Genomic DNA, 24,447 nt, shown 5'->3' with positions numbered 1-24,447 from the left:
TTTTGTTTTGGTTTCGTGTTAACACATGGCATATTTTGCTTTGCTTGATGGTTATTCAATGTGCGGTTAAATTTGAGTATCTTTATGTGGAAATGATTCATAGTTGTTGCGGATTATAGCATCACTTTGTTTTGATTTATAAACAAACTATATGCTTTATCTTTGTCTTGGGTTACAATAATATAACGGTTGACGATTAAATTTGTAAGATGGTTTAGCAATTTTTACAGAAACTTATTATTTGTACGAAATGCTCAAGACAACGTATTTGAAGGGCCGACCATTCAAAGAAAGTAATTGTTCCATCTTATCATCTATGAAACTTTTGTCAGATTCCTAGGCTCTGTTTGACTGCTACTCTCATTGATGTGTTAGAAAATGCGGTCTCAATCTCATGCCGTAGAGGGTGGTATAGAAAAAGTGCTCATGTCGTAGAGGATGGTTTAGAACTGTGCACCTCGGCTGTACAGTTCAACCCTTCTTATCATCGAGCAAGAAAAGCCAAAGCTTTAATTAATTATTCTAATTGAATTTTCATGCATTCATCGTATGGAATATATAAAGTTGTGGATTAAATCATTTGCTTGTTTGATATGCCTAGCTAGCAAGGAGGGTCTTTAGTCTTAGCTACGACGTGTACGAAGGTCTGTTCCCAGTACCAGGTGGGGCTGCGAATACGACTGGCCTTGAAGTTCTGTCCCTACAGATGGACTAGCTACTTAAATGGCCGTATGTATAGTTCAACCCTTCGTGTCATCTTTGAGCAAGAAAAATCAAAGCTTTAATTATTCTGCATGACTTTTCATGCATTCACCATCGTATGGAATATATCAGAGTTTTTGGCCAAATTTTCCACATAAAATTCTATCTTCTCAACTTCCTAACATTATCAAACATTGAATGACAGTCGGACTGACTCATTCATGGGCATGGATTCTAAAAAGCCTACGTTCTCCTGCCGTTGAGGATGGTTTAGAAAAAAGATGGTCCATCCTTTTCCTCAAAGTTTGCAACCGTTCCTCACTTCATTTGATTATTAATGTGCCAATTATTTCTTTAATTCTTCAACTTTATTTACATAGTAAACTACTAATGTTTATGATCTTTCTTTCCTATCGTTATCAACCATTCCGTTAAAGGGCTCATTAGATAATTTTCCTCACTAGAAATGCATGCATGACTGCCTGCCTAGATATGAATTCTGTAGCTATCAAAGAATCTCCAAGGGAAGTAACATTTGGGTGGCAAAATTAAATTTTTTGTGTCACGTAGGAAAAACGCACCTCTAACGGAGGTAACAACTCGATTAGCAAATTAAAGAATTAACAATTGACCTTGCAGTTGCTACTTATTCAAGTTAGCAAATTGTGTCCTACATGGCACAATTTAATTTATTTTTTATCGACATGACATTGCCACATTAGCAAAATTATGTGTCCCACATTTGTCACATCATCACTTAATTGCCAAGTCGACAAATTGGCTAACGGAGGTCTGAAACTAAAACAAATTTGTAAATTAATGTGTAACATTAAAATGTTCAAAAGATAAAGTATGAGTTTGTTATGTGATCTTAAGTTGAAGTGTTAAAATATAATTTACTCTTTAAATTAATACAACGTATTTGAAGGACCTATTATTCCCAAGTCCGAGGGGACCCTAGATTAACTTCTGTTTCTAATGGACTAGCTAGTTGTTAAATTCTAAAATAAATAAATAGGTTAATATCAGGTTACTACCCTCAAATTTTTTGATTTTCAATATTTAGTGCATTAAGTTTTTTTTATCCCAGAGTGATACTTGAAATCAAAATTTAGGAACAATTTTATACATCTGTTAAGGTTGCTGTTAAGTCAACCATTAACTGATAATGTGGTGTCTACTGAAACAACGACTGAACGCCATGTAGATATTAAAAAATTATAAAAATTAAAAATTAAAATTAGCCCAACAGTTCTTTTTATCATAATTGGTTTATGAGAAATCCTCGAATGATTGTCCCAAATCTCGCTCCGGGTCACCTCTTTACTGTCGTCGAAACAGCGAACGACGAGCCGATGCCTCGATTCTTGTTTCATTGATGGGTCTCCATCTCTCCATCTTTCCCTCAGCTAGGTATGGTAAGGACAACCTTGAATCGGAGTTAGAACAAGAAACTTCTCGTGAAAATAATTCATGGTTAGTTACCTATTAATTAATTATTAGTAAAATTACATTATTTTATTTAAAATTTACTAGTGTTTTTTCACACTTTCTTAATTTTTAAATTAGGGGTGTTAAATTATTAGAAAAACTAACGAAAGTAGCTTGAAAATTTTGAGTTTTAACTATAAAGATAAATAAAAGATAAAATAAATAGTACCAACATTAATCTTTTAAAGTAAAAACATGATTTTTTATTAAAATAAAAAATAGCTTTTAGTTTAGTTTAAGTTACCTTAACAAACCCCCTCTTCCCCCTTCCTTAGATAGCTCCAACGCCAAGCGCCGCCTCCTCCAGGCCGAGGACCGCCTCCGCAATGCCATCGAGGAGCTCCAGAACTGCCAGCGATCCGCCGCCGCCACTGGCTCACAGCCCCACCCGCCCTGCGACCAAGCCGTGGACGAGTCTTGCGTCACCCAGACCATTGGTAATCTATGCCAGAGCTCTCTCTTGTCGTACGCCGTCAAGGTTCGAATTGGCATCCTTATTCGCGCTTTTAAGCTCGCGCGCCGGCAGTCTTACTCTTCGCTCCTCGACCTTAAGGTATGGATTGGCGTTTCTGTAGTCACTCTCCGTTTTTGTGCCGGATTGTGTTGGTTTATCATTAGTCAGTAAAATGATTATGTTTTTTGATTAATAATCTGAAGAATTGGAGCAAAATTCTATGATTGAAATGATAATTGCTCAGTCGGTGATAGTGAATTCGAGTGATCTCTTGCAAATTTGAGATGGGATACTTTAACATTACGTTTAAGGTTATGTACGCGTCAGTAGTAATACTTCAACAAAATGATAATTTAAAATATTTTGCTCAATCAGTGACAGTGAATTTGAGTTTCTCTTGCAGATTATGCTTAAGGTAATTATGTACGCTTATGTAATGCGTCCTGAGAGCTTGCCAAAATCTTATCAAGAATTTATGCAGAAGACTGGGCCAGTTGCCCAACCTGTATACAAGGGCTATAAGGGATGGCTGTGGAGGCCACCCGGTCGATATTGCCTTGTTCGGTTGTTCATCCAGATTCCAGATACAAATTCTTGTTTAGCTCAGAATGCACGGGCTACATCTGCTACATTTAGGAAAACGTTTCCGTTTGACGTTTGTATCATTCGTTGTTTTCCGCCTACAGAAGGTACATTCTTCAAACTCAGCCTTTTCTTCTCATTATTTACTAGGATATTGCTTCTTTAACAATTATTGTGTGAAATGGCGCGTTTACCTAATAGTTCTGCCGACCACGATATTGGATTTATTGCCAAGAATGCACATTTGCCTTCAGAAGGCAATTTGATGTTCCTTTCTATGCTACTTTGCTATTGCCAGTTTGCCACTATTTTGAGCTAAAATCTAACATTTTCACTATCTTGAGTTAAGATCTAACTTTTTCACCAACAGAATGTTCTGCCGACTTTGGGGTTTTTATATAGCACTTTTACTCAAAGAGATTTGTTTTACTTTCTGATCTTTGAGTGAATACTTCCTTGTGAACTTGGAAATCTCTCAAGTCCAAGTGTTGTGCACCTCGGTCGATATGAATTTTGTAGATACTAGAAGAGCATATGATTGTTAGAGTTGTGGATTAAATCATTTGCTTGTTTGATATGCCTAGCTTGCGGGGAGGGTCTTTAGTCTTAGCTACGACTTGTACGAAGGACTGTTCCCAGTTCCAGGTGGGGCTGCGAATACGACTGGCCTTAAAGTTCTGTCTCTACAGATGGACTAGCTACTTAAATGGCTGTATGTATATTTCACCCCTTCTTATCATCTTTGAGCAAGAAAAATCAAAGCTTTAATTATTCTGCATGACTTTTCATACATTCGTCATTGTATGGAATATATCAGAGTTTTTGGCCAAATTTTCCACATAAAATTTTATCTTCTCAACTTCCTAACACTACATTCAATGACAGTCGGACTGACTCATTCATGGGCATGGATTCAAAAAAGCCTACGTTCTCTTGCCGTTGAGGTTGGTTTAGAAAAAAGATGGTCCATCCTTTTCGTCAACGTTGGCACTATTGCAAATCTGCAACCATTCTTCTCTTCATTTGATTATTAATTTGCCAATTATTTCTTTAATTCAACTTTATTTACATAGTAAATTACTAATGTTTATGATCTTTCTCGCTAGAAATGCATGCATGACTGCCTGCCTAGAAATGAATTCTGTAGCTACCAAAGCATCTCCAAGGGAAGTAACATTTGGGTGGCAAAGTTAAATTTTCTATGTCACGTAGGAAAACCACACCTCTAACGGAGGTAACAACTCAATTAGCAAATTAAAGACTTAACAATTGACCTTGCAGTTGCTACTTCTTCGAGTTAGCAAATTGTGTCCTACATGGCACAATTTAATTTATTTTTTATCGACATGGCACTGCTACATCAGCAAAATTATGTGTCCCATATTTATCATATCATCACTTAACGGCCAAGTAGATAGATTGGTTAACGGAGATCTGAAACTGAAACAAATTTGGAAATTAATGTATGACATTAAAATGTTCAAAAGATGAGGTATGAGTTTGTTGTGTGGCCTTAAGTTGAGGTGTTAAAATATAATTTACTTATTAAATTAGGGAATTATTATTGACACTTCAAAAAACTTGTTCTACACTCCAAACTTTCTATATTTGTAAAGAAAAATACACTTGTGAGGAGTGTAGAATGAGTTTTTTGGAGTGCTAATAACATTACCCTTAAATTAATACAACGTATTTGAAGGGCCTATTATTCCCAATTCCGAGGGGGACCCTAGATTAACTTCTGTTTCTATAGATGGACTAGCTAGTTGTTGGTTGTGAGATTTTTGTCAAAGATTCCAAGAATCCGTCCGACTGATACAGTCATTGACGTGCATCGATTTTGAAAATGCGGTCTCATGCCGTAGAGGATGGTTTAGAAAAACTGCTCATGCCGTAGTGGATGGTTTAGAAAAAGGTGAGGCTGCCTAGTATATATATAGGTGGCACTACTCTGGATCGTTCATTGCTCATACACATCACCTACTTCATAGACTAAAACTTTATGGAGAGAAGCATGAGAGTTGTTTTACTACTAATCAGGGTTCTAGCTTTTGCAACCATTACTTTCAGTATTGGTTTATGCAATGGAATTCCTGGTTGGCCTCCGCTTTGCAAAGAAAGCGAAAGACAAGCACTTCTGATGTTCAAGCACGATCTCGAGGACCCTGCCAATTGGCTTTCGTCGTGGGTTGCAGAAGAAGGTTCAGACTGTTGCAGTTGGACAGGAGTTGTCTGTGATCAGATAACAGGCTACATCCACGAGCTGCACCTTAATAGTTCCGACTCTGATCGGGAATTCCACTATTTATTCGGTGGTAAGATAAATCCTTCTTTGCTCAGTTTAAAGCATCTCAACTACTTGGACTTGAGTAACAATAATTTCAGTACAACACAAATTCCCAGTTTCTTTGGTTCTATGACAAGTTTAACACACCTTAACCTTGCAGACTCAGGGTTTTATGGAATAATTCCTCATAAACTGGGAAATCTCTCTAGTCTACGATATCTCAATCTCAGTAGTTTCTATTATTCCAATCTGATGGTAGAGAACCTTCAGTGGATTTCTGGTCTTTCTCTGCTGAAACACTTGGACTTGAGTTATGTAAATCTTAGCAGAGCATCTGACTGGTTGCAAGTTACAAACATGCTTCCTTCTTTGGCAGAGTTAATTATGTTTGATTGTCAACTTGATCAAATTCCCCATCTACCCACCGCAAATTTTATTCAAAATATGACTTGTCTTAAAGTTCTTAATCTCAGGTGGAACGACTTCAATTCTACCGTACCTGAATGGTTGTATAGCTTGAACAATCTTGAGTCCTTACTTCTTTCTGGCAATGCCTTACGTGGTGAAATATCGAGTTCCATTGGAAACCTTAAAAGTTTAAGGCACTTTGATATTTCTGGTAATTCAATATCAGGTCCCATACCAATGTCCTTAGGAAACCTGTCAAGTTTAGTAGAACTAGACATATCTAGAAATCAGTTTAATGGAACTTTCATAGAAGTTATTGGTAAACTCAAATTGCTAACAGATTTGGATATATCTTATAATTGGTTCGAAGGTGTGGTGTCGGAAGTTTCTTTTAGTAACCTTACAAAATTGAAGCATTTCATTGCAAAAGGAAACTCATTTACTCTGAAAACCAGTCGAGATTGGCTTCCTCCTTTTCAACTTGAAAATTTGCAGCTGGATTCATGGCATTTGGGACCTCAATGGCCAATGTGGCTTCAGACGCAAACGCAGTTAACAGATCTAAGCTTATCTGGTACAGGAATTTCAAGTACTATTCCAACTTGGTTTTGGAACTTAACTTCCCAAGTAGAGTATTTGAATCTCTCTCACAATCAGTTGTATGGGCAGATTCAAAATATATCTGTTGCTCCATATTCAATTGTTGATCTTAGTTCTAACCATTTCACTGGTGCATTGCCGATTGTTCCCACCTCATTATATTGGCTAGATCTTTCCAATTCATCATTTTCTGGATCTGTTTTCCACTTCTTCTGTGATAGGCCGGATGAACCAAAGCAACGAGTTTTTCTTTATCTCGGGAACAATCTACTCACTGGAAAAGTACCCGATTGTTGGATGAGTTGGCAATCCTTGTACTTCCTGCATTTAGAAAACAACAACCTAACTGGGAATGTCCCAATGTCCATGGGATACTTACGATATCTGAGATCGCTGCACTTGCGCAATAATCACTTGTACGGAGAATTGCCACATTCCCTACAAAACTGTTCCTCATTGTCCGTTGTTGACCTTGGTGGAAATGGGTTTGTCGGAAGCATACCAATATGGATAGGGGAAAGCCTTTCAAATTTGCAGGTTCTTAACCTTCGTTCAAATGAGTTTGAGGGAGACATTCCTTCTCAAGTTTGTTATTTGAAAAGTCTCCAGATATTGGACCTTGCACATAATAAACTCTCTGGAACGATACCGAGATGCTTCCACAATTTGAGTTCCATGGCTGGTGTTTCAAAATCCGGTTGGCTAGAAGGGTATGGTATTTCTAATTCTTATATTCCAGAGTATTCAATCTTGGTAACGAAAGGGATAGAAGTGAATTATACCAAGAATCTGAAATTTGTAAAAAGCATGGATCTTTCATGCAACTTTATGCATGGAGAGATCCCTGAAGAACTTACCGGCCTCCTTGAATTGCAGTCACTCAATTTATCAAATAATCGCTTCACCGGAAGAATTCCTTCAAAGATTGGTAATATGGCACAGTTAGAATCTCTCGATTTTTCCATGAACCAACTTGATGCTGAAATTCCTCTAAGCATGACGAATTTGACATTTCTGAGTCACTTAAACTTGTCCTACAACAATTTGACTGGACGAATTCCGGAAAGCACTCAGCTGCAGAGCCTTGATCAGTCTAGCTTCGTCGGCAATGAACTATGCGGACCTCCACTCAACAAGAATTGCAGCGCAAATGGGGTGATACCGCCACCAACAGACGGAGGAGGATACCGTTTACTCGAAGACGAGTGGTTCTACGTGAGCTTGGGAGTTGGATTCTTCACGGGGTTTTGGATTGTGCTTGGTTCTTTGCTGGTAAACATGCCATGGAGCATTCTTCTTTCACAGTTGCTGAATAGGATAGCGCTCAAAATGTATCATGTAATTGTTGAATATGTTTAGCTTTGTCTTGTACTTTGAGTAAGTTTGTTGGCATTGTCCTTGCTGTGACGAATATGCTAGTATGTTTGTGTTGTATGATTTTGTAAAATTTCATCCTATTGTTTCATTGTAATTTTCTTTCGGGTTTGACTTTAGAGGGGTTAGGTTTCATGTCCCCCCTCTCCCTTGTATCGTTTTTGTTTTCATTTCTAGAGGGGTAAGGTTTATGTCCCCCCTGATTAGGTGTAACTTTTTTTTTTCGTTATCAATAAAATATCTCTCGTACTGTTGAGGTTTTCTCAAAAAAAAAATAAAAAAAATAAAAAAAATTATCCCATATAAAATTAAAAGACTGGTTTTATAACCAAGTAACTCTTCATTTAGCAGAAGTAAATTGAATGACATGAGAAATGTGTGAAAATGTTTAGGGTTTAGTTACCTATTAATTAATTATCAACAAACTTACATTATTCATATTATTTCGTGGTTGCATTTTTAATTATTTTTCATTTACAATTTTACCCCTCCATCTTTCTTTTGTTTTCTCTCCTCTCTTCCTTTCTTCTTTGCAGTACTTCTCTCTCTTCTTCGTACTAATTCACATGACACCTCTCCCTCTTCTACGAGAAAACCCAATTGCTATGCAGCTTTGAAGTGCTCGTGGAGCCAGCAATGTCACGCCCCAATCCCGACATACGTCCCGAATTGACACGTGACGTCATCAAAAATTCGTATCTATCATATCCCACCTCCTGGATATGGGCAATGGAAATCCCGGTTGGCCTCCACTTTGCAAGGAAAGCGAAAGACAAGCACTTCTAATGTTCGAGCAAGATCTCAAGGACCCTGCGAATCGGCTTGCATCGTGGGTTGCAGAAGAAGATTCCGACTGTTGCAGTTGGACAGGAGTTGTCTGTGATCACATAACCGGCCACATCCACCAGCTGCACCTTAATAGTTCTGACTCTGATTGGGGTTTCGACTCTTTCTTCTGTGGTAAGATAAATCCTTCTTTGCTCAGTTTAAAACATCTCAACTACTTGGACCTAAGCAACAATGATTTCAGAACACAAATTCCTAGTTTCTTTGGTTCTATGACAAGTTTAACACACCTTAATCTTGGATACTCATTGTTTGATGGAGTAATTCCTCATAAACTAGGAAATCTCTCCAGTCTACATTATCTCAATCTCAGTTTTAACGATCTGAAGGTTGAAAACCTTCAGTGGATTTCTAGTCTTTCTCAGCTGAAACACTTGGACTTGAGTTCTATAAATCTTAGAAAAGCATCTGACTGGTTGCAAGTTACAAACATGCTCCCTTCTTTGGTAGAGTTAGATATGTCTGATTGTGAACTTGATCAAATTCCCCCTCAACCCACCCCAAATTTTACTTCCCTGGTCGTCCTTGATCTTTCTCTCAACATTTTTAATTCTTTGATGCCGAGATGGGTTTTCAGTCTTAAAAATCTAGTTTCTCTTCATCTCAGTTTTTGTGGTTTCCATGGTCCAATTCCTAGCATTTCACAGAATATCACATCTCTGAGGGAAATTGATTTGTCAAACAATTCTATTAGTCTTGATACAATTCCCAAATGGTTGTTTAACCAAAAATTCCTTGAATTGAGTCTAGAAGCCAATCAACTTACAGGACAACTTCCAAGCAGTATTCAGAATATAACTGGTCTTACAGCTCTTAATCTCGGGGGGAACGAATTCAATTCTACCATACCTGAATGGTTGTATAGCTTGAACAATCTCGAGTCCTTACTTCTTTCTCGCAATGCCTTAAGTGGTGAAATATCGAGTTCCATTGGAAACCTTAAAAGTTTAAGGCACTTTGATCTTTCTGGTAATTCAATATCAGGTCCCATTCCAATGTCCCTAGGAAACCTGTCAAGTTTAGAAGAACTAGACATATCTGGAAATCAGTTTAATGGAACTTTCATAGAAGTTATTGGTCAACTCAAAATGCTAACAGATTTGGATATATCTTATAATTCGTTCAAAGGTATGGTGTCGGAAGTTTCCTTTAGTAACCTTACAAAATTGAAGCATTTCAATGCAAAAGGAAACTCATTTACTCTGAAAACTAGTCGAGATTGGCTTCTTCCTTTTCAACTTGAAAGTTTGCAATTGGATTCATGGCACCTGGGACCTGAATGGCCAATGTGGCTTCGGACACAAAAGCAGTTAACATATCTAAGCTTATCTGGTACGGGAATTTCAAGTGCTATTCCAACTTGGTTTTGGAATCTAACTTCCCAATTACGTTATCTGAATCTCTCTCACAACCGATTGTACGGGGAGATTCAAAATATAGTTGTTGCCCCTGGTTCAGCAGTTGATCTTGGTTCTAACCAATTCACCGGTGCATTGCCTATTGTTCCCACCTCATTATTTTGGCTAGATCTTTCCAATTCATCATTTTCTGGATCTGTTTTCCACTTCTTCTGTGATAGGCCGGATGAACCAAAGCAACTTTATGTTCTTCATCTCGGGAACAATCTTCTCACTGGAAAAGTACCCGACTGTTGGATGAGTTGGCAAGACTTGGGAGTCCTAATTATAGAAAACAACTACCTAACTGGGAATGTCCCAATGTCTATGAGCTACTTGCATCAGTTGGAATCGCTGCACTTGCGCAATAATCACCTTTACGGAGAATTGCCACATTCCCTACAAAACTGTACCATGTTGTCAATTGTTGACCTTGGTGGAAATGGGTTTGTCGGAAGCATACCAATATGGATGGGTAAAAGCCTTTCATTGTTGAATGTTCTTAACCTTCGTTCGAATGAGTTTGAAGGAGACATTCCTTCTGAAATTTGTTATTTGAAAAGTCTCCAGATATTGGACCTTGCACGTAATAAACTCTCTGGAACCTTACCGAGATGCTTCCGCAATTTGAGCGCCATGGCTAATTTTTCAGAATCATTTTTGTCACCACTGTTTGGCATTGGTGTTTCTGCTGAGCCTTATACAGTTCCAGAGAACACAATCTTGGTAATGAAAGGGATAGAAGTGGAATATACCAAGAATCTGAAATTTGTAAAGAGCATGGATCTTTCATGCAACTTTATGTATGGAGAGATCCCTGAAGAACTTACAAGCCTCCTCGCATTGCAGTCACTCAATTTATCAAATAATCGCTTCACCGGAAGAATTCCTTCAAAGATTGGTAATATGGCACGGTTAGAATCTCTCGATTTTTCCCTAAACCAACTTGATGGTGAAATTCCTCCAAGCATGACGAATTTGACATTTCTGAGTCACTTAAACTTGTCCTACAACAATTTGATAGGACAAATTCCAGAAAGCACTCAGCTGCAGAGCCTTGATCAGTCTAGCTTCGTCGGCAATGAACTCTGCGGACCTCCACTCAACAACAATTGCAGCGCAAATGGGGTGATACCGCCAGCAACAGTTGAGCAAGACGGAGGAGGAGGATACCGTTTACTCGAAGATGAGTGGTTCTACGTGAGCTTGGTAGTTGGATTCTTCACGGGGTTTTGGATTGTGCTTGGTTCTTTGCTGGTAAACATGCCATGGAGCATTCTTCTTTCACAGTTGCTGAATAGGATAGTGCTTAAAATATATCATGTAAGTGTTGAATATGTTTAGCTTTGTTTTGTACTTTGAGTAAGTTTGTTGGCATTTTCCTTGCTGTGGCGAATATGCCAGTATGGTTGTGTAGTATGATTTTGTTAAATTTCATCCTCTTGCTTCAGTGTATTTTTCTTTCAGGTTTGGCTTTAGAGGGGTTAGGTTTCATGTCCCCCCTCCCTTGTATCGTTTTCGTTTTCGTTTTTAGAGAGGTTTGACTTTAGAGGGGTTAGGTTTCATGTCCCCCCTCCCTTGTATCGTTTTCGTTTTTGTTTTTAGAGGGGTGTAACTTTTTTTTCGTTATCAATAAAATATCCCTCGTACCGTCGAGGTTTTCTTAAAAAATAAAAAATAGAAAAATTATCCCATATAAAATTAAAAGACTTGTTTTCTGAACAAGTAATTCTTCATTCAATAGAAATAAATTGAATGACATGAGCATTGTGTAAAAATGGTTTACGGATTAGTTACCTATTAATTAATTATCAGCAAACTCACATTATTTACATCACTTCGTGGTTGTATTTTCAAATATTTTCATTTACAATTTTACCCCTGGATCTTTTTTTTGTTCTCTCTTCTCTCTCCCCTTCTTCACGGTACTTCTCTCTCTCTTCTTCATACTAATTCACATGACACCTCTCTCTTCTACAAGAACACCCAATTGCTATGCAGCTTTGAAATGCTCGTGGAGCAAGGAAAATGGTGACAACAGAGTTAGCATGTTCCTATGTTATTTAGAGGCATTCTCTGTCACAAAGCATTCGTATTGATGCCAATATACGCAAAGTTTACAGACTTGAAACTGGATACATTATGAAGCAACTTTGTACCTAGGATAAATAAAATCGACTCGACTCGACATGTATCGATGTAGTTGCTTGACATCCTAAGCATAAGGGTTAAGAACAGGGATCTGTTTAAATCTCTGAAAAGAACAGAACAAGGGCATATATTGCATGTACAAAAGACCCGCAAACAGAGTTTTACGACAGGAAAGAAGAAAAAAAAAAAAAAAAAAAATACCAGAAGTATAGGGACGGTCCCTTGTCTTTGCATGTGGATGAATGCATCATGCATGCTACGACGATGGTAAAGGAAGAATAGAAAGTTTCGAAGAATCCGACTCCAGTACTCGACATGAGTCTCCAGCATTAGCGAAACTTCATCTCATTTGGTTTGCTGCCCCTAAACGCTGAAAGAGAGAAGAATGACCTTGTTGCAGCTGAAACACAAATAGTAGACAGTATTGGAATCTTAATCAAGCGACTTAGAAATGGCGCGTAGAAATTCTGTATGCAGGTGTAGAAAAAATTTGCAGGAAAATAAATAAATCATAGAAAACGATACTGTGTTACTCATCACGTGGAAAGACAACCTTTAGTTGCAGGTCCTGCAGCTGCATCGCGGTTCTCTTGTGACTTATGTGAACTCTGCCCGTCAAATCTGCTAATATTTGATTGAGCTGCATGCACAAATCCAAAATGATTAATAAAATGAGCAAAAAAAAACATCCAACCATCTAACTTTTCTCTACTACGATACGAAATACAATCTGCTTTTGTCAACTATCTGCTTTCACAACAAATTAAAGCAAGGGTTAGCGAGGAAGGGAGGAAAGGAGCAAAAGAAAAAGACAAAGGCAGGACGGAATTCTAATGAAAGCAGGAAAGTTACTAGAGTACGGTTCATACTTCCTTGTATGAAGCGAAGACTTTCTGAGTACACTGTCAGCATTATCCTCTCCTTCAGAGAAAACTGACGGACTAGACCAACCAGTCGAATTGGCATCTCCCTTGCTCTTCCGAGCAAATTTTAAGAGCCTCTTCAATCCTTTTGGTGCATCCTTTTGGAACACAATAGCAGGAGGATTTTCAGCATTTCCCCACTCAATATTATCTGGGTCGTTACTTTCTTCTTGCAGCATCTGGGATAAAGAATGGCGGACACGGGGACTTGACAGTCCAGCTGGTGCAACATTGGCTGAAGTGGTTACTTGAGATGAGTCGTTGTTACATGGGGACATGGCCTGATGCTCCTCTATTTCCACCCAAGCACTTGGGGAGATGGTTGAGTCTTCTTCAGCTTGAACTTGCAATGACGATTCTGCAACATTTTTCAAGTCATCATTACGATCAGGAGAAACTCGGTCAACTTGTTGTGTCTCACTACACATCAGGCTATCATTTACCAGAGCTTCTGGTTCCACAGCATCATTTGAAAGGCCGACTGACACAATATCTGGCTCTTGATGCTGACTCACAGGATCAAAAGCGCTACCAATCACCTCATCCTCTTGAGTTTCAATAATATTTGTGCTGTTACTCAAAGATTCCTCCGATTGAGGAGAAGTTCTTGTCTTGTTAACGACAGGAATAACACCTGGGCTCGTTCGAGTACCCTTCCGAAGAAATGGTTTTGATTCCACCGGCACTACACTGCTTTTCTTGGTCACCTTGTTGTGCTTTGCTGGAATTATATCAGAATAATCACCAGAGGTTGTCACTACTTTAGGTTTTGTTGTTTTACCGCTCTTTTTCACTGCTTGCTGCTGCTTCTCATTTACTCCCTTCGAGCTCCTGTCATTAGTAATCACATCCTCTGTCGCTGTGGGGGTCTTTCCACTTTAGCACCGGGTGGTGTTGGCTTGGGTTTTTGACGGGTCAGGGTAGTGCTGGTAACCGCAACAGGAGTTCTAGCTGGCGATGCCCCTGTGGCTCTCAGTGTTGGTGTTGATGGCCACGACTTGCGTGTAGCAGGCATGGGTGATGTTCTAGGTGAAGCCTTCTTTGTAACAGAAGGCTTTGCATTTTCCTTTCTAGGATTTGCAGGTTGAGATACTTTTCCAACTGATTTTTGGGGCTTCTTCGTAGCACCTTTTTTATCAATATCATTCGCCTTTGCAGAGGACATTTCGGCTTTCCTTTCATCAAGAATTCGCTGCATTGCTTTAAATTGTGCTTCTTTCTATGCTCGCCTTCTAGAATTCTCACCTCGTAGTTTTTCATCTCTCTTCTCCTTGTAGTGGTCATAAAAGCCACCTCTCTGTTCAGAAGGAAGGCTTTGATTTCTGGTAGCTTGAGGCTTTGTAGATTTAGCAGGTTTAGTTTCCATCATTTTCATCAGCATTTGGTTCAATTCTGCTTCCCTTTCTTGACTCCATTCCATTGAAGCTATTGATTTTTTTATTGCTTTTCTCTCCCGGAGTTATAGTAGAGTCTGCTTCGGTATCAATTGGAATAGATAAATTTTTCTCAAATCTTCCTTCGTTAACTGCCGGTTTAGGAGCTTCAATAGTACTTTGATCTGTGGTTTCATTTCTTCTGAAGATGTTGGCACCTCACCATTCTTTATATCATTGGAAGTCACTGGACCACTGTCTCCAGAGGCAATTTCAGATTGACTTTGGGTGGAAGTTTCCCCCAAACCTGAGCTCCATCTTCTTAATACAGCTTTATCTGTACTCACAGAGATATTTGTTAACGAGCTCCTTTTTTGAGCATCCGCAGCAGCTTGATCTCTTTGTTTGCTTTCGAAAAGACTAATTGCATCTTGAACACTCATCCTTCGTGCGTTGCTCTCAGATTTCTTGTTTGAGTGTTCAGGTTCACCCTCTTCTGAAAAAGGCTTTTCCCTAAAAGGAAAGTAATTGAGGCTCTTAATGGTTAATGCTGCAGCTCTGCGTGACCCAGTTCTTCCTATTTGAATCCTCCGCATTGGAGATGCCGACCTTCTAGGTGCAGCACTTCTCATAAGACTCCGACTTCTTTCTGCAGATGTTTGCTCCTCGTCACTTGACTCAGAAGACTCCCCACTTTCGGTTGAACTATGTCGCTCAACCTGGGCAGCTTTTGCAGGCGAAACACTATATTTTACTGCTGTAGCGAAATTCATGGGCTTAGATATCTGAGCACTCCCATCTGTCTCAACATTATCATCTCCAAAATTACCCGACTTGTCATCATTTTGAGGATCACCACTCTTGCCTTGTTGATACTGTTCTAAAATCTTGAACAGAGTATTCCTGCGTTTTCACCACGATACTGACTTTGTAAGAACATTTAGCAGATAAATCTTCAAACAACGGATTCTTTCAGAGCAACTAAGAAGCTAAAATACCAGTGCCCTTTCTACTAATCTAAGTGACTACCTTACCTGAAATCTGTTGTTCCAAAATGTTGAGAAAAGTTTGCTACATTTGAAATCTCTTCAGAGTTGAACGACGAATGACAAGCCTTTTCAATAGCGGTCGTTAATTCCCTTCTTAATGCAGTGAGCCTCAAGTCCAGGGCCTGAAAAAGTTCGTTCCTGACAGCACAAATTCCTATAGTGTCATGCTGATGCAACTCAAAAGTAATCTTAAATGAAGAATTAAAGGGACATACTTTGAAGCATCTGATGATGCAATCTCAGCTTCAGGCTGTTGATAAAAATCACACATTAGTTGCCGGATACCGGAATATTTATTAAACCATACGCCTTCAAACATCAATCTTGAAAGACGGGAGAAGGAACCTGGCCATATAAAGAAACATGAAACTTTTTGGCTTCTTCCAACTGAGATATTTCTCCTTCAGTAGCAGTAATGGTATGCATTACGTCTGGTGAACCAGTAATTTGCAGGAATCTGTGATGAAGCAAAACAATTTGTGTATCAGGAAATAAAATGGATAATTAAACTGAAGATAAAGAGACAAGAAAAAAGAAACATTAGAGTGTTTAAAACCTGGTTAAAGTTGATTTCGTGAACCAGGCAGCACCATGCAGGCTTTTAGGAAGTCGGAGTGTGAGGTTAGCATTTGATCCCTTGCAATGCAATTCATTTACTTCCGGAAAATGTGGCAACAACGGCTCAAGTGCCCCGCCTGCTAACTTTTCTACTTCTCCATCAATGGAAACAAGTGCCTCATACCTAGACCATCCTCAAAACACATTAGTGAAGCAAACCACAAATAAAAGGAATCACTTTCATGGACATTTTGAATTTTTCATCCAATCATACCTCCACAAACCCATTCTAGTTAAAGTGAAGATCAAAGGTTTTGTAAGGTTCGTTGTAATTTTGTTAACGCACAAGTGTAGTATATGCAGAAAGAACAAATTTTTATGAACCAATACAACCGAAGAGCAAAAATATACCCTTAAAAGAATTAAATTTACCGAAAGGCGAGAACCTAGCCCGTTCTGGGACGGAAAAATTCTGAAATTCAGAGTAGTCCAAGGGTGTACGGGTATCAATTTCCGCCTCCATTTTCAACTGAGTATAGACAAAGAGAGTGTGTACCGAGGCTGCTAAAAAGTAGTAATTTTTATGCTGCTCAAGTGCAGATTCTGGTAAGGCGTAGGCGCACAGTGTTCATAAGCAGTGTTGAAACACTGTTCATAATAAGCACAGTATTGTTCCGGTCTTACCCTCTCTTAGTTTCTGTTATTTCAAGTCTGCCACTGCGTATATATTCCAAATATTTGTTTCTCCGTTTCTTCCTCCCGCCTTCTCTCTTCCCTTCTACGCGCGACTCACCACACCTCCCAACCACGACTACTGTAAAACGACCACTACACTCCTCCGAACCACTACCAACCCATCCCTCTCACTCTTCTTAGCCAAGCTCTTGCTAATTTTGTCGTTGTTTTCGTGTAACCAATAGTCAGGGTTTCCGACATTTTTTCCAGCGACCCAATTCCTGCCAATTGCCGGCGAATTGGGCCTCTCCGTTACCTGGAAATAACTTCTCTCAGTCTTAGGAGATACGTTAAGGTATTGCATGTTCAATATTAGTTCATTTTAAGATGAATTTAAGGAAACTGTGTAATCTGCATATGAATGCCCTTAAGCTGGAGGGATTGTCTAAGGTTTTGTGTGTGTGTGTGTGTGTGTCTGTAACTTTGCACCTATTCTTTTAGACCGATATCTCAATACATTCAACTTAGGAGAGTCCCAACAACAAAATTCGAGTTTTGCATGCTCGAATCTGTCCCTAGACCGAGGAGTTCCATAAACCCAGCTCGCGGTGGGTTTTTCCGACTAAGATCTGAGTTTTCTCCGACCTTTTTGGGTCCGACGAAGGTGATATTCTTACTCTACACCCTCAAATTTGCTTACTTTGTGAATTTGGTGTGCAATGGTTGAGTTTTAAAGCTAATCAAAATCAATTTACTCATAAATTAATTTACTGTTCATGCCAACAGTAGTATTAGGAATCGCATGCTTATGATTTCATATTTATGAAATTAATTTACTCATGTCTTTATCAGATCGAGTTACCTTTTTTTTTTTTTTTAAAGAATTCTTCGTTTAAATTTGCAGTGACACACCCCAATCTCGATATTCCCCAAATACCAGGATAGGCACATACTAGCCGACACCCGAAGGTGACGAAAGTCATTTATTGAGTGCAAATGCTGAAAACAAGGGATAGATAAGACTTATAAATATAAAAAATAAAGAATATGCATTTAAGGAACGTGTTCAGAGCACACATCTAATCTAGAACCGAGAGGACTTGAAGATGCTGATGCGGAAGTGCCTGGACATCGGGATTGTACGCCTCAATGCTAAGTCCTGAAGGGAGCGCAAAATAAACATAAGTGGACCAAGTTGATATATATATATATATATATATATATAATAAAACAGTTATCAACATACTAACCTCCAGGTTTTATGAAAACACATGTATATATCATGATAAACATAGGTTTTCCAAAAAACCTAGCATGCCGTGCAATGTCTCAAATCATAACTTGTATATATAATAATCACTAGTGAATTGTCCAATAACCCCCAAGCCCCATGCCGGCTCCCCGTCTCTGAGCAGACAGTCAGAGAAAAATACACTTCAGGCCCCATGCCAGCTCCCTGTCCCTGTGCTAAATAGCCAAAGGAAACACACTCTAGGCCCTATGCCAACACCAAACCGTCGCCCGGGACGGACCGGAATCTATCCCTACATCCTGTAGCGGAAAGGACCAATAGATAAGTACAAAACCAGTGAACATACATATATTGAAAAGCAACTTCATGGTATAAAGTCATCCATCATCTATACTATAAAGAGGTGTTCTAAATATCATATAGTCATCCATTGGATATTCTATAAGAACACGGGCTACAGGAAAAATAGTAATAATTCTAACTAGCCTCAATAAGCATGTTATCTCAAAGCGTTTCATAAAACATAATTGTGAAATCATGCTTTTCCATGTATGCATTTCTACCATTAAAACATGTATTTTTAAAAAAGGTCCACTCACAGTACGTAGCTGCCGAAGAGCCACGCAACTAATGAAGATAGAACGCCACCATAAATTGCCCCTAAGTACATAAAGGGTACATTTAGTCAAACTCTACTCAAACAATTGAATTTGAGAAAATGTACATCGGAAACGGGTTCAGAACGTCGAAATTAGCCTAGGAGGGGTCCCGAGGAACACCTAAAAAAATCAACCTTAAAAGTCAACGTTGACCGTTGACCGATCAAGTCAAAGTCAACGATGACCGTTGACCAAGTCATGGTCAGACCAGGTCACAGTCAACGCATCCGGGTCAAGGGTTTTGCGTTGGACCGGTTTGGGCCTAAAGGGTTTGAGTCTAATGGGTTTTAGGGTTTAAATAAATGGGTTTAGGGTTTATGGGCCGAAGATCCTAAAGGAAACGGCCCAAAGGGCTTTAATTTAAATAGGAATAAAAATTAAACAAAACTAAAAAGAAATGGACTTGGGCTTGGGCTTGTGTAATTGGGTTGGATTTAAAGGATAACGGGCCTAAGGCCCTAGGGTTGGCACGGCCCAAAGGGCCTTGTTCAAAAGGATCTGGGCTTGAAAGCCTGGTCTGAGTTCAGAACATGGGTCGCCGGACCCAATTGATAGAGAAGGCCGGATTTCGGCCGGAAAATTCCCGAGCTTCGATGGAGCTCAAAACTCAACTAAAACATGGCATTCAATATATCAAATTGAAGCCCCGAAAGTAAAGAATCGAGATATACCCTTGGTTTCCGTCATTGTGGCCAGCGTTGGCCGGAAAACGACCTGGAAGCCACGAGTGTCCGTCGTAAACTAGGTAAGATTCAAATGAATATAACTTCTTCAATACTCAACGAAATTGGGTGAAACAAAAAGGAAAATTGTAGTACTCGGCGAGACGAAGAGATTGATACCTTGGACACTAGCCAACTCGCCGTGGTTTGGCCGGAAAACTAGGGGAATGTCTCCGAGGTGGTTTCTTCGTGGTTTGACGTCCAAAACACAACCACGGGGTTAGAAAAGAACTAGAGGGATGAAAAGAGAAGCATTTGGAGTGTTTTGAGGCTTACCCAAAATGGAAGCACAAGGAACTTGCCGGAGTTTCTTTGTGCTCCACAGAGACGAAGAGAGAGAGAGAGCTAACGTGGTGATGATGGTGATGTTGTCGTCGTTTGTACGGTGTGGGCATGGGTGTGTGTGGGTTGTTTTCAAAGAGGAGGGGAACATCGCAGAGAAGGGAAAGAGAGTTGCAGAGAGAGTTTCGGGGGAGAGAGGAGAGAAAAGTGAGAGAGAGAGATGAGTGCACGGGGAAAGGGGAAACTGGGGACACAAAACAGGGGTGGGCCCCCCAGGCACACCATTTAAGACCCAAAAACAATTTTAAAAAGGAAAGTATCTTCCAAACTTAATGAAAATACAAAAATAACATTTTTCTTTTGTAAATTCCGGAACGGATTGTTAGTTTAGGGCAAATTTTCTTTTGAAGTGATGGGTTCTTTTGATATGATTATTTTTATCTGAATTATTCATTTAATTTCTGAGATCTTTTATCAAATCTCCAAATTGACTCATAATGATAAGACTTGAAACAAATGCTGTAAATCAGTTTTGGTGGAGTTGTTCTGCAGCCTGAGGGAAAACAGAGGAATGTTTTTGAAATAAGGTCTGATCGAAATTTTCTATAAAGTTTCGCAATTTTTGAGTTTAAGCCATTCAAATTGGTTTGTTAAGTAGGTTACCTATTGACTTTTAAGCTATTCAATATTCACATCTGCCTACATTAATCTATTAAGTAGGTTACTTATTCATATTTTTTTGAGATTTTGTGCACAGAGTGCTGTGTTGGAACCAGCAATGTAAGGACAAGATCTGATCAATTGCACTTGAACAAGTTTTGTTTCTCGAATCACATTCATTAGTTAGATTATTAATGTGCTTCGATAGGGATTTTCAATATGATTTTGTAATTTCCCTTGATTAGAGAACAAAAATTAATAAACCACAAGAAATGGAACAATTGAAACATGGCTGCAAGTGATAAGCCAGTGTCTTTGTTTTAAATAACTGTACTACTTTTTGTCATGTAATATAAGAATGTAAATAGCACACTCTAACTGTGCCATATCAGCATTCTCAATTTTCTCATGTAATATATGTATATAACCCTACTCTTTGGCCCATATTTTCTCATGTATATATGCCCTACTTTTTACACGTTTAAGACAGTTTTGAAACCCGTAATATCACGTGGGCTTCACTGCTTGTTCAAACTAATTGTATTTGAAAAGGAATAAAAACACCATGAAAATATCCTTCAGACTCAGAAATGCAATCACAGTCGTACATTGCTATCCATATCAAAATCATTGCTCAAAAATACCAAAATTCACTTGAAACATATTTCTTTTTCGATCGAATTTCAGCTGAAACTTGAGCATTTTATTTCATATACTAGAAATTTCGGCAGTTGAAATGCAGATCTATAAAACTCACAAACCAAATCAATCACTCCTAATCTCACCAAACATCTCAAGAACAATACATCGCAATATCAAATAAATTCGATTCAATTCATTTCATTCGCACTTCATTGATTTTAAATTACATGATGGTGTACCTGTATATTTGTCTAATTTATCTTTTTTTGTTGTAAGCAATGTGTTGCTATTGTATTAAAATATTACATATCAGCTATTTGGATAATATGTAGCACAACAAAATTATGTAACAAATATGGGCTGACAACACTAAACAAAAATCGTACCTTAAATGCCTCAAAGTCACTTCAATTATTCACCCTGCTCAACCTAATTTAGTTCCCTTTTTTTCTCAAATTTGTTTTATGGCATGATTGTTTGATCCTTTACTGAATAGTTGCTAAGAAATGGTGATTAAAGCGAGACTCATATTTTTTGTTCTATAGAACTATGCGGAGCATGATAGGCGAGAATTCTTCTTCATCGTGAACATTCAGGTAAATTCTGTCTTTCAATATTTTATTATTATTCTTTGCATTGTTCTTTCTTGAGTTTTCTGTGAGATTTGTTGAAATGGTGGTTGTTTAGTGGTTTTCTAGGTTGCTGATAAAAGAATTTTGGGTAACGTGGTAGTTTAAGGGATAGTTATTACTAGAATCTTTTGCGTCTCTGGCTCAACAATGCATCAAAACAGCAAATACAATCTTTTCATTTGCAATCTCTGCATATCATCGATAATTAAAAAGAAGCGGAAGCACAACATACCACTGAGCATTAAACCTAAACCCAACTAAGGAGATCAGGTAATCTACTTGAACATACCAACTTAGGGTCCTTGTGCCACTTCAACGTAATTTTGCAAATAGACAACTTTATGTCCTCACATTTGGCAACAATTTCCATGTCTCCTAATTTCCCCTAAAATTGGCACCCAATAAAGTGATATAAGCAGAGGAGAATCAAGCAATGGAAACTCTACCTATACACATATAACACATGTTTGACTGACCTCAGGTCCATAGAAAGGATGTCATGCTTGACTGACCTCCAGTTTGGGCGTTCCTCCTTTCTATGCATTATATAAAACGAAGCAAAAATTTTGAGAAAAAAAGAAATCGATATACCAGAGCATATGACAAATATATAACTACATAAAAAATATCAATTTTATGTAATTAGAAGAAAAGAAAACTCAGAAAGATAATTTAAATTTTAGAGAGCTGCCTTCGAAGCGTTATACAACTATCACTGGAAGCTTGTAATGACTACCCAGTTCACAATTGTGAAGTCGGAAGAGGAACTTACAGAAATCATTTATACTCCCTCAGGATTTACATATCTCAAGTAGTCGTCCCAGTTGTTGCTAGTCTCATCATAGCCTAAAAGAAATTCACAAAACCATTCATATCACACACATGAATTTTGATATAAAAAATATACATGAATTTAAAGAAGAATCTGACAATCCATAAATAAACCAATCTAAAGCAAAGACTTCACCCATAAGTTTTACCTCCATAGTAATAGGCAGCAGACAGATAATAGTTATGGAGATAGCACATAGATGAATCCATGAAATCAAGTACCAAAGGGGTAGCAGACGCTCTGATGTGATTTATCCATTTGTAGCATTACCAGAATGAATAGACCCGTATTTGAAGGCTGCAAGGAAAAAGAACTCAAGCTTGGAACCACCACATATAACATAAATGAATGAATGTTTCAAATGTAGTCTGTTAATAGTTTTTCACGATCAATTGTTGTGATACCTAAATACCTTATCTCACCCTGTTCAATTTATATCACGTCTCATACCATAACTACAAACAAATACACAGTTACTCAGTTTCTCAAACAATCAACTTTCACAACATACAAAATAAAACTATCACAATATTACAAAAACAAAAAAAATTGTTCCACAAAAGCCTCAAAGGAAAAAACCAAAATTATTTACCTTGAGCACAAAGGGCTTCGAAAGCTTCACACAAAAGCCCCAAAAAACGAAGAGTAACATCTCCTGAAACGAAAAACAGAAGCAAATGATACGCCCAGACAACGAATCTAACAATATAAACAAAACCCAAAATTACAAAAACAAAATTCATACACAAATCCCATCTAAATATCGAAAAATGTCAGCGAGATTCTCTCACCCGTGCAAATATCTAGATCATTGTCAGATTCCAATCAACTTTTGTTAATTGAATTAACGTTAATAAATTGTAATAGGAAGTAATGATTATGTCCAAACTTCGGGTCAACATTTGTAGGCTATATCTACAGAAACTACCAAAAAATTTAAAGGCCATACTAAGAAAGTAAAAAAAACTCATCAGCAAACGCCAGGGGTTTCATACCTTTTATATACCTTGAGCACAAAGTGGTTCCAAGGTTGCACATGAAAGCCCCAAAATTGAACACCACCGTTTCCTGAAATTGAAAACTAAATCGTATCCAAGCGCGCACACAAAACCCCAAAATTACAAACGCAAAATTTAAACACAAAACCCCCAAAATTATAAAATCAAAAGTTAATCTGCTACCCCTTCTCTCCCGTTTTTCTCTCACCCTAATCTCCATTTCTTCAAATGACCTAACTCCCTGTCTCCGTGTATACTCCTTATCTCTCTCATTAAATCAAAACTCTCAAACCCAATTCAAAGCCTCATCAGAACCCATAGCATAATCTAATGAAAAATATTACCCAAAAAAAAAAAAAAGATTCAATTTTTAATATTTTAAAATTGAAGAAAACACAACCCATAGATTTGGAAAAAAAAAAAAAAAAAAAAAAAAGAACTCCGAGATATATGATTCAAAGAACTTACCAGAAAACGTTAACCTTTTTGGCTTAAAATCATCTTCAATCCAAATCAAAAAGCTGAAGAAGCTTAAACTACTTCAGATTTTTCCAGTGAGCCAAGATTTGACAGGGATAGAAACGCAAGTTTGAGAGCGATGGAGACTATGGCGACAAATAGAAAGGGAGAAAAGCTTGAGAGCGATGGAGACCATGGCGACAAAGACAAAGGGAGAAAAGCTTGCAAAACACTGAGAAGAGGGTGAGAGAGAGAAGAGAAATGGAAAGCAAAGAAAGAAAAAGCAGAGAACTGAAACAGAAACGGCAGCGATGATGGACGCGTGCCAAGCAAGGAACAGAAAAAGAAGATCGAACCTAGAGGCACACTGATGAGAGACGGGTGGTCTGGGAGGACAAAACCGCCATTTTACTGTGAAAAAAAAAGCTGAAGACCAATT

General features: G+C 38.3%; 3 protein-coding genes, 1 long non-coding RNA gene and 1 pseudogene across 27 annotated transcripts in view; 3 read left to right on the top strand and 2 right to left on the bottom strand.

Moving 5' to 3' along the window:
• The window catches only part of LOC103952793 (receptor-like protein EIX1), a 61,533-nt gene that overhangs the window by 24,854 nt on the left and 12,232 nt on the right, over nucleotides 1–24,447 (top strand). The gene's annotated exons all lie outside the window — the stretch shown is intronic.
• Nucleotides 2,162–8,149, top strand: LOC103932337 (receptor-like protein EIX2). 2 transcript variants are annotated; one of them, XM_048590604.1, is made up of 5 exons: nucleotides 2,162–2,178; nucleotides 2,469–2,746; nucleotides 3,051–3,336; nucleotides 3,814–3,941; nucleotides 4,115–8,149. In XM_048590604.1, the coding sequence occupies exon 5, from the start codon at nucleotides 5,232–5,234 to the stop codon at nucleotides 7,881–7,883; it is 2,652 nt and encodes an 883-aa protein (XP_048446561.1). In that variant the 5' UTR covers nucleotides 2,162–2,178; nucleotides 2,469–2,746; nucleotides 3,051–3,336; nucleotides 3,814–3,941; nucleotides 4,115–5,231; the 3' UTR covers nucleotides 7,884–8,149. The 2 variants fall into 2 exon arrangements, with proteins under 2 accessions (XP_048446561.1, XP_048446562.1); XM_048590605.1 differs by lacking the exon at nucleotides 2,162–2,178 and having other exon boundaries at nucleotides 2,438–2,746; nucleotides 4,115–5,544; nucleotides 5,677–8,149.
• LOC125480203 (receptor-like protein EIX1) lies at nucleotides 8,588–11,722 on the top strand (the record flags this gene model as incomplete). The annotated part of the gene is made up of 1 exon (XM_048590779.1): nucleotides 8,588–11,722. A coding segment is annotated over one exon (2,898 nt), but the record flags the coding sequence as incomplete, so codon positions are not given.
• Nucleotides 12,219–16,733, bottom strand: LOC108867623 (annotated as a pseudogene).
• LOC125480157 lies at nucleotides 18,215–23,968 on the bottom strand. 2 transcript variants are annotated; one of them, XR_007260572.1, is made up of 8 exons: nucleotides 23,547–23,968; nucleotides 23,144–23,206; nucleotides 22,964–23,006; nucleotides 22,700–22,848; nucleotides 22,492–22,565; nucleotides 22,196–22,255; nucleotides 22,009–22,104; nucleotides 18,215–18,421 (listed from the first exon to the last, which is right to left on the bottom strand). It is a non-coding gene; the product is annotated as an uncharacterized LOC125480157 (long non-coding RNA). The 2 variants fall into 2 exon arrangements; XR_007260571.1 differs by lacking the exon at nucleotides 18,215–18,421 and having other exon boundaries at nucleotides 21,817–22,104; nucleotides 23,547–23,964.

Source organism: the organism of the source record quoted next, unplaced genomic scaffold (genome assembly GCF_019419815.1).
Source record: "Pyrus x bretschneideri cultivar Hongxiangsu unplaced genomic scaffold, Pyrus_bretschneideri_v1 Contig32, whole genome shotgun sequence".
NCBI lineage: Eukaryota > Viridiplantae > Streptophyta > Magnoliopsida > Rosales > Rosaceae > Pyrus > Pyrus x bretschneideri.
This window is presented reverse-complemented; position numbering and strand designations above follow the sequence as displayed.

What these genes read in the sequence shown, in the direction of transcription:
- LOC103932337 (XM_048590604.1), top strand. Translation starts at nt 5,232, where the DNA reads ATGGAGAGAAGCATGAGAGTTGTTTTACTACTAATCAGGGTTCTAGCT.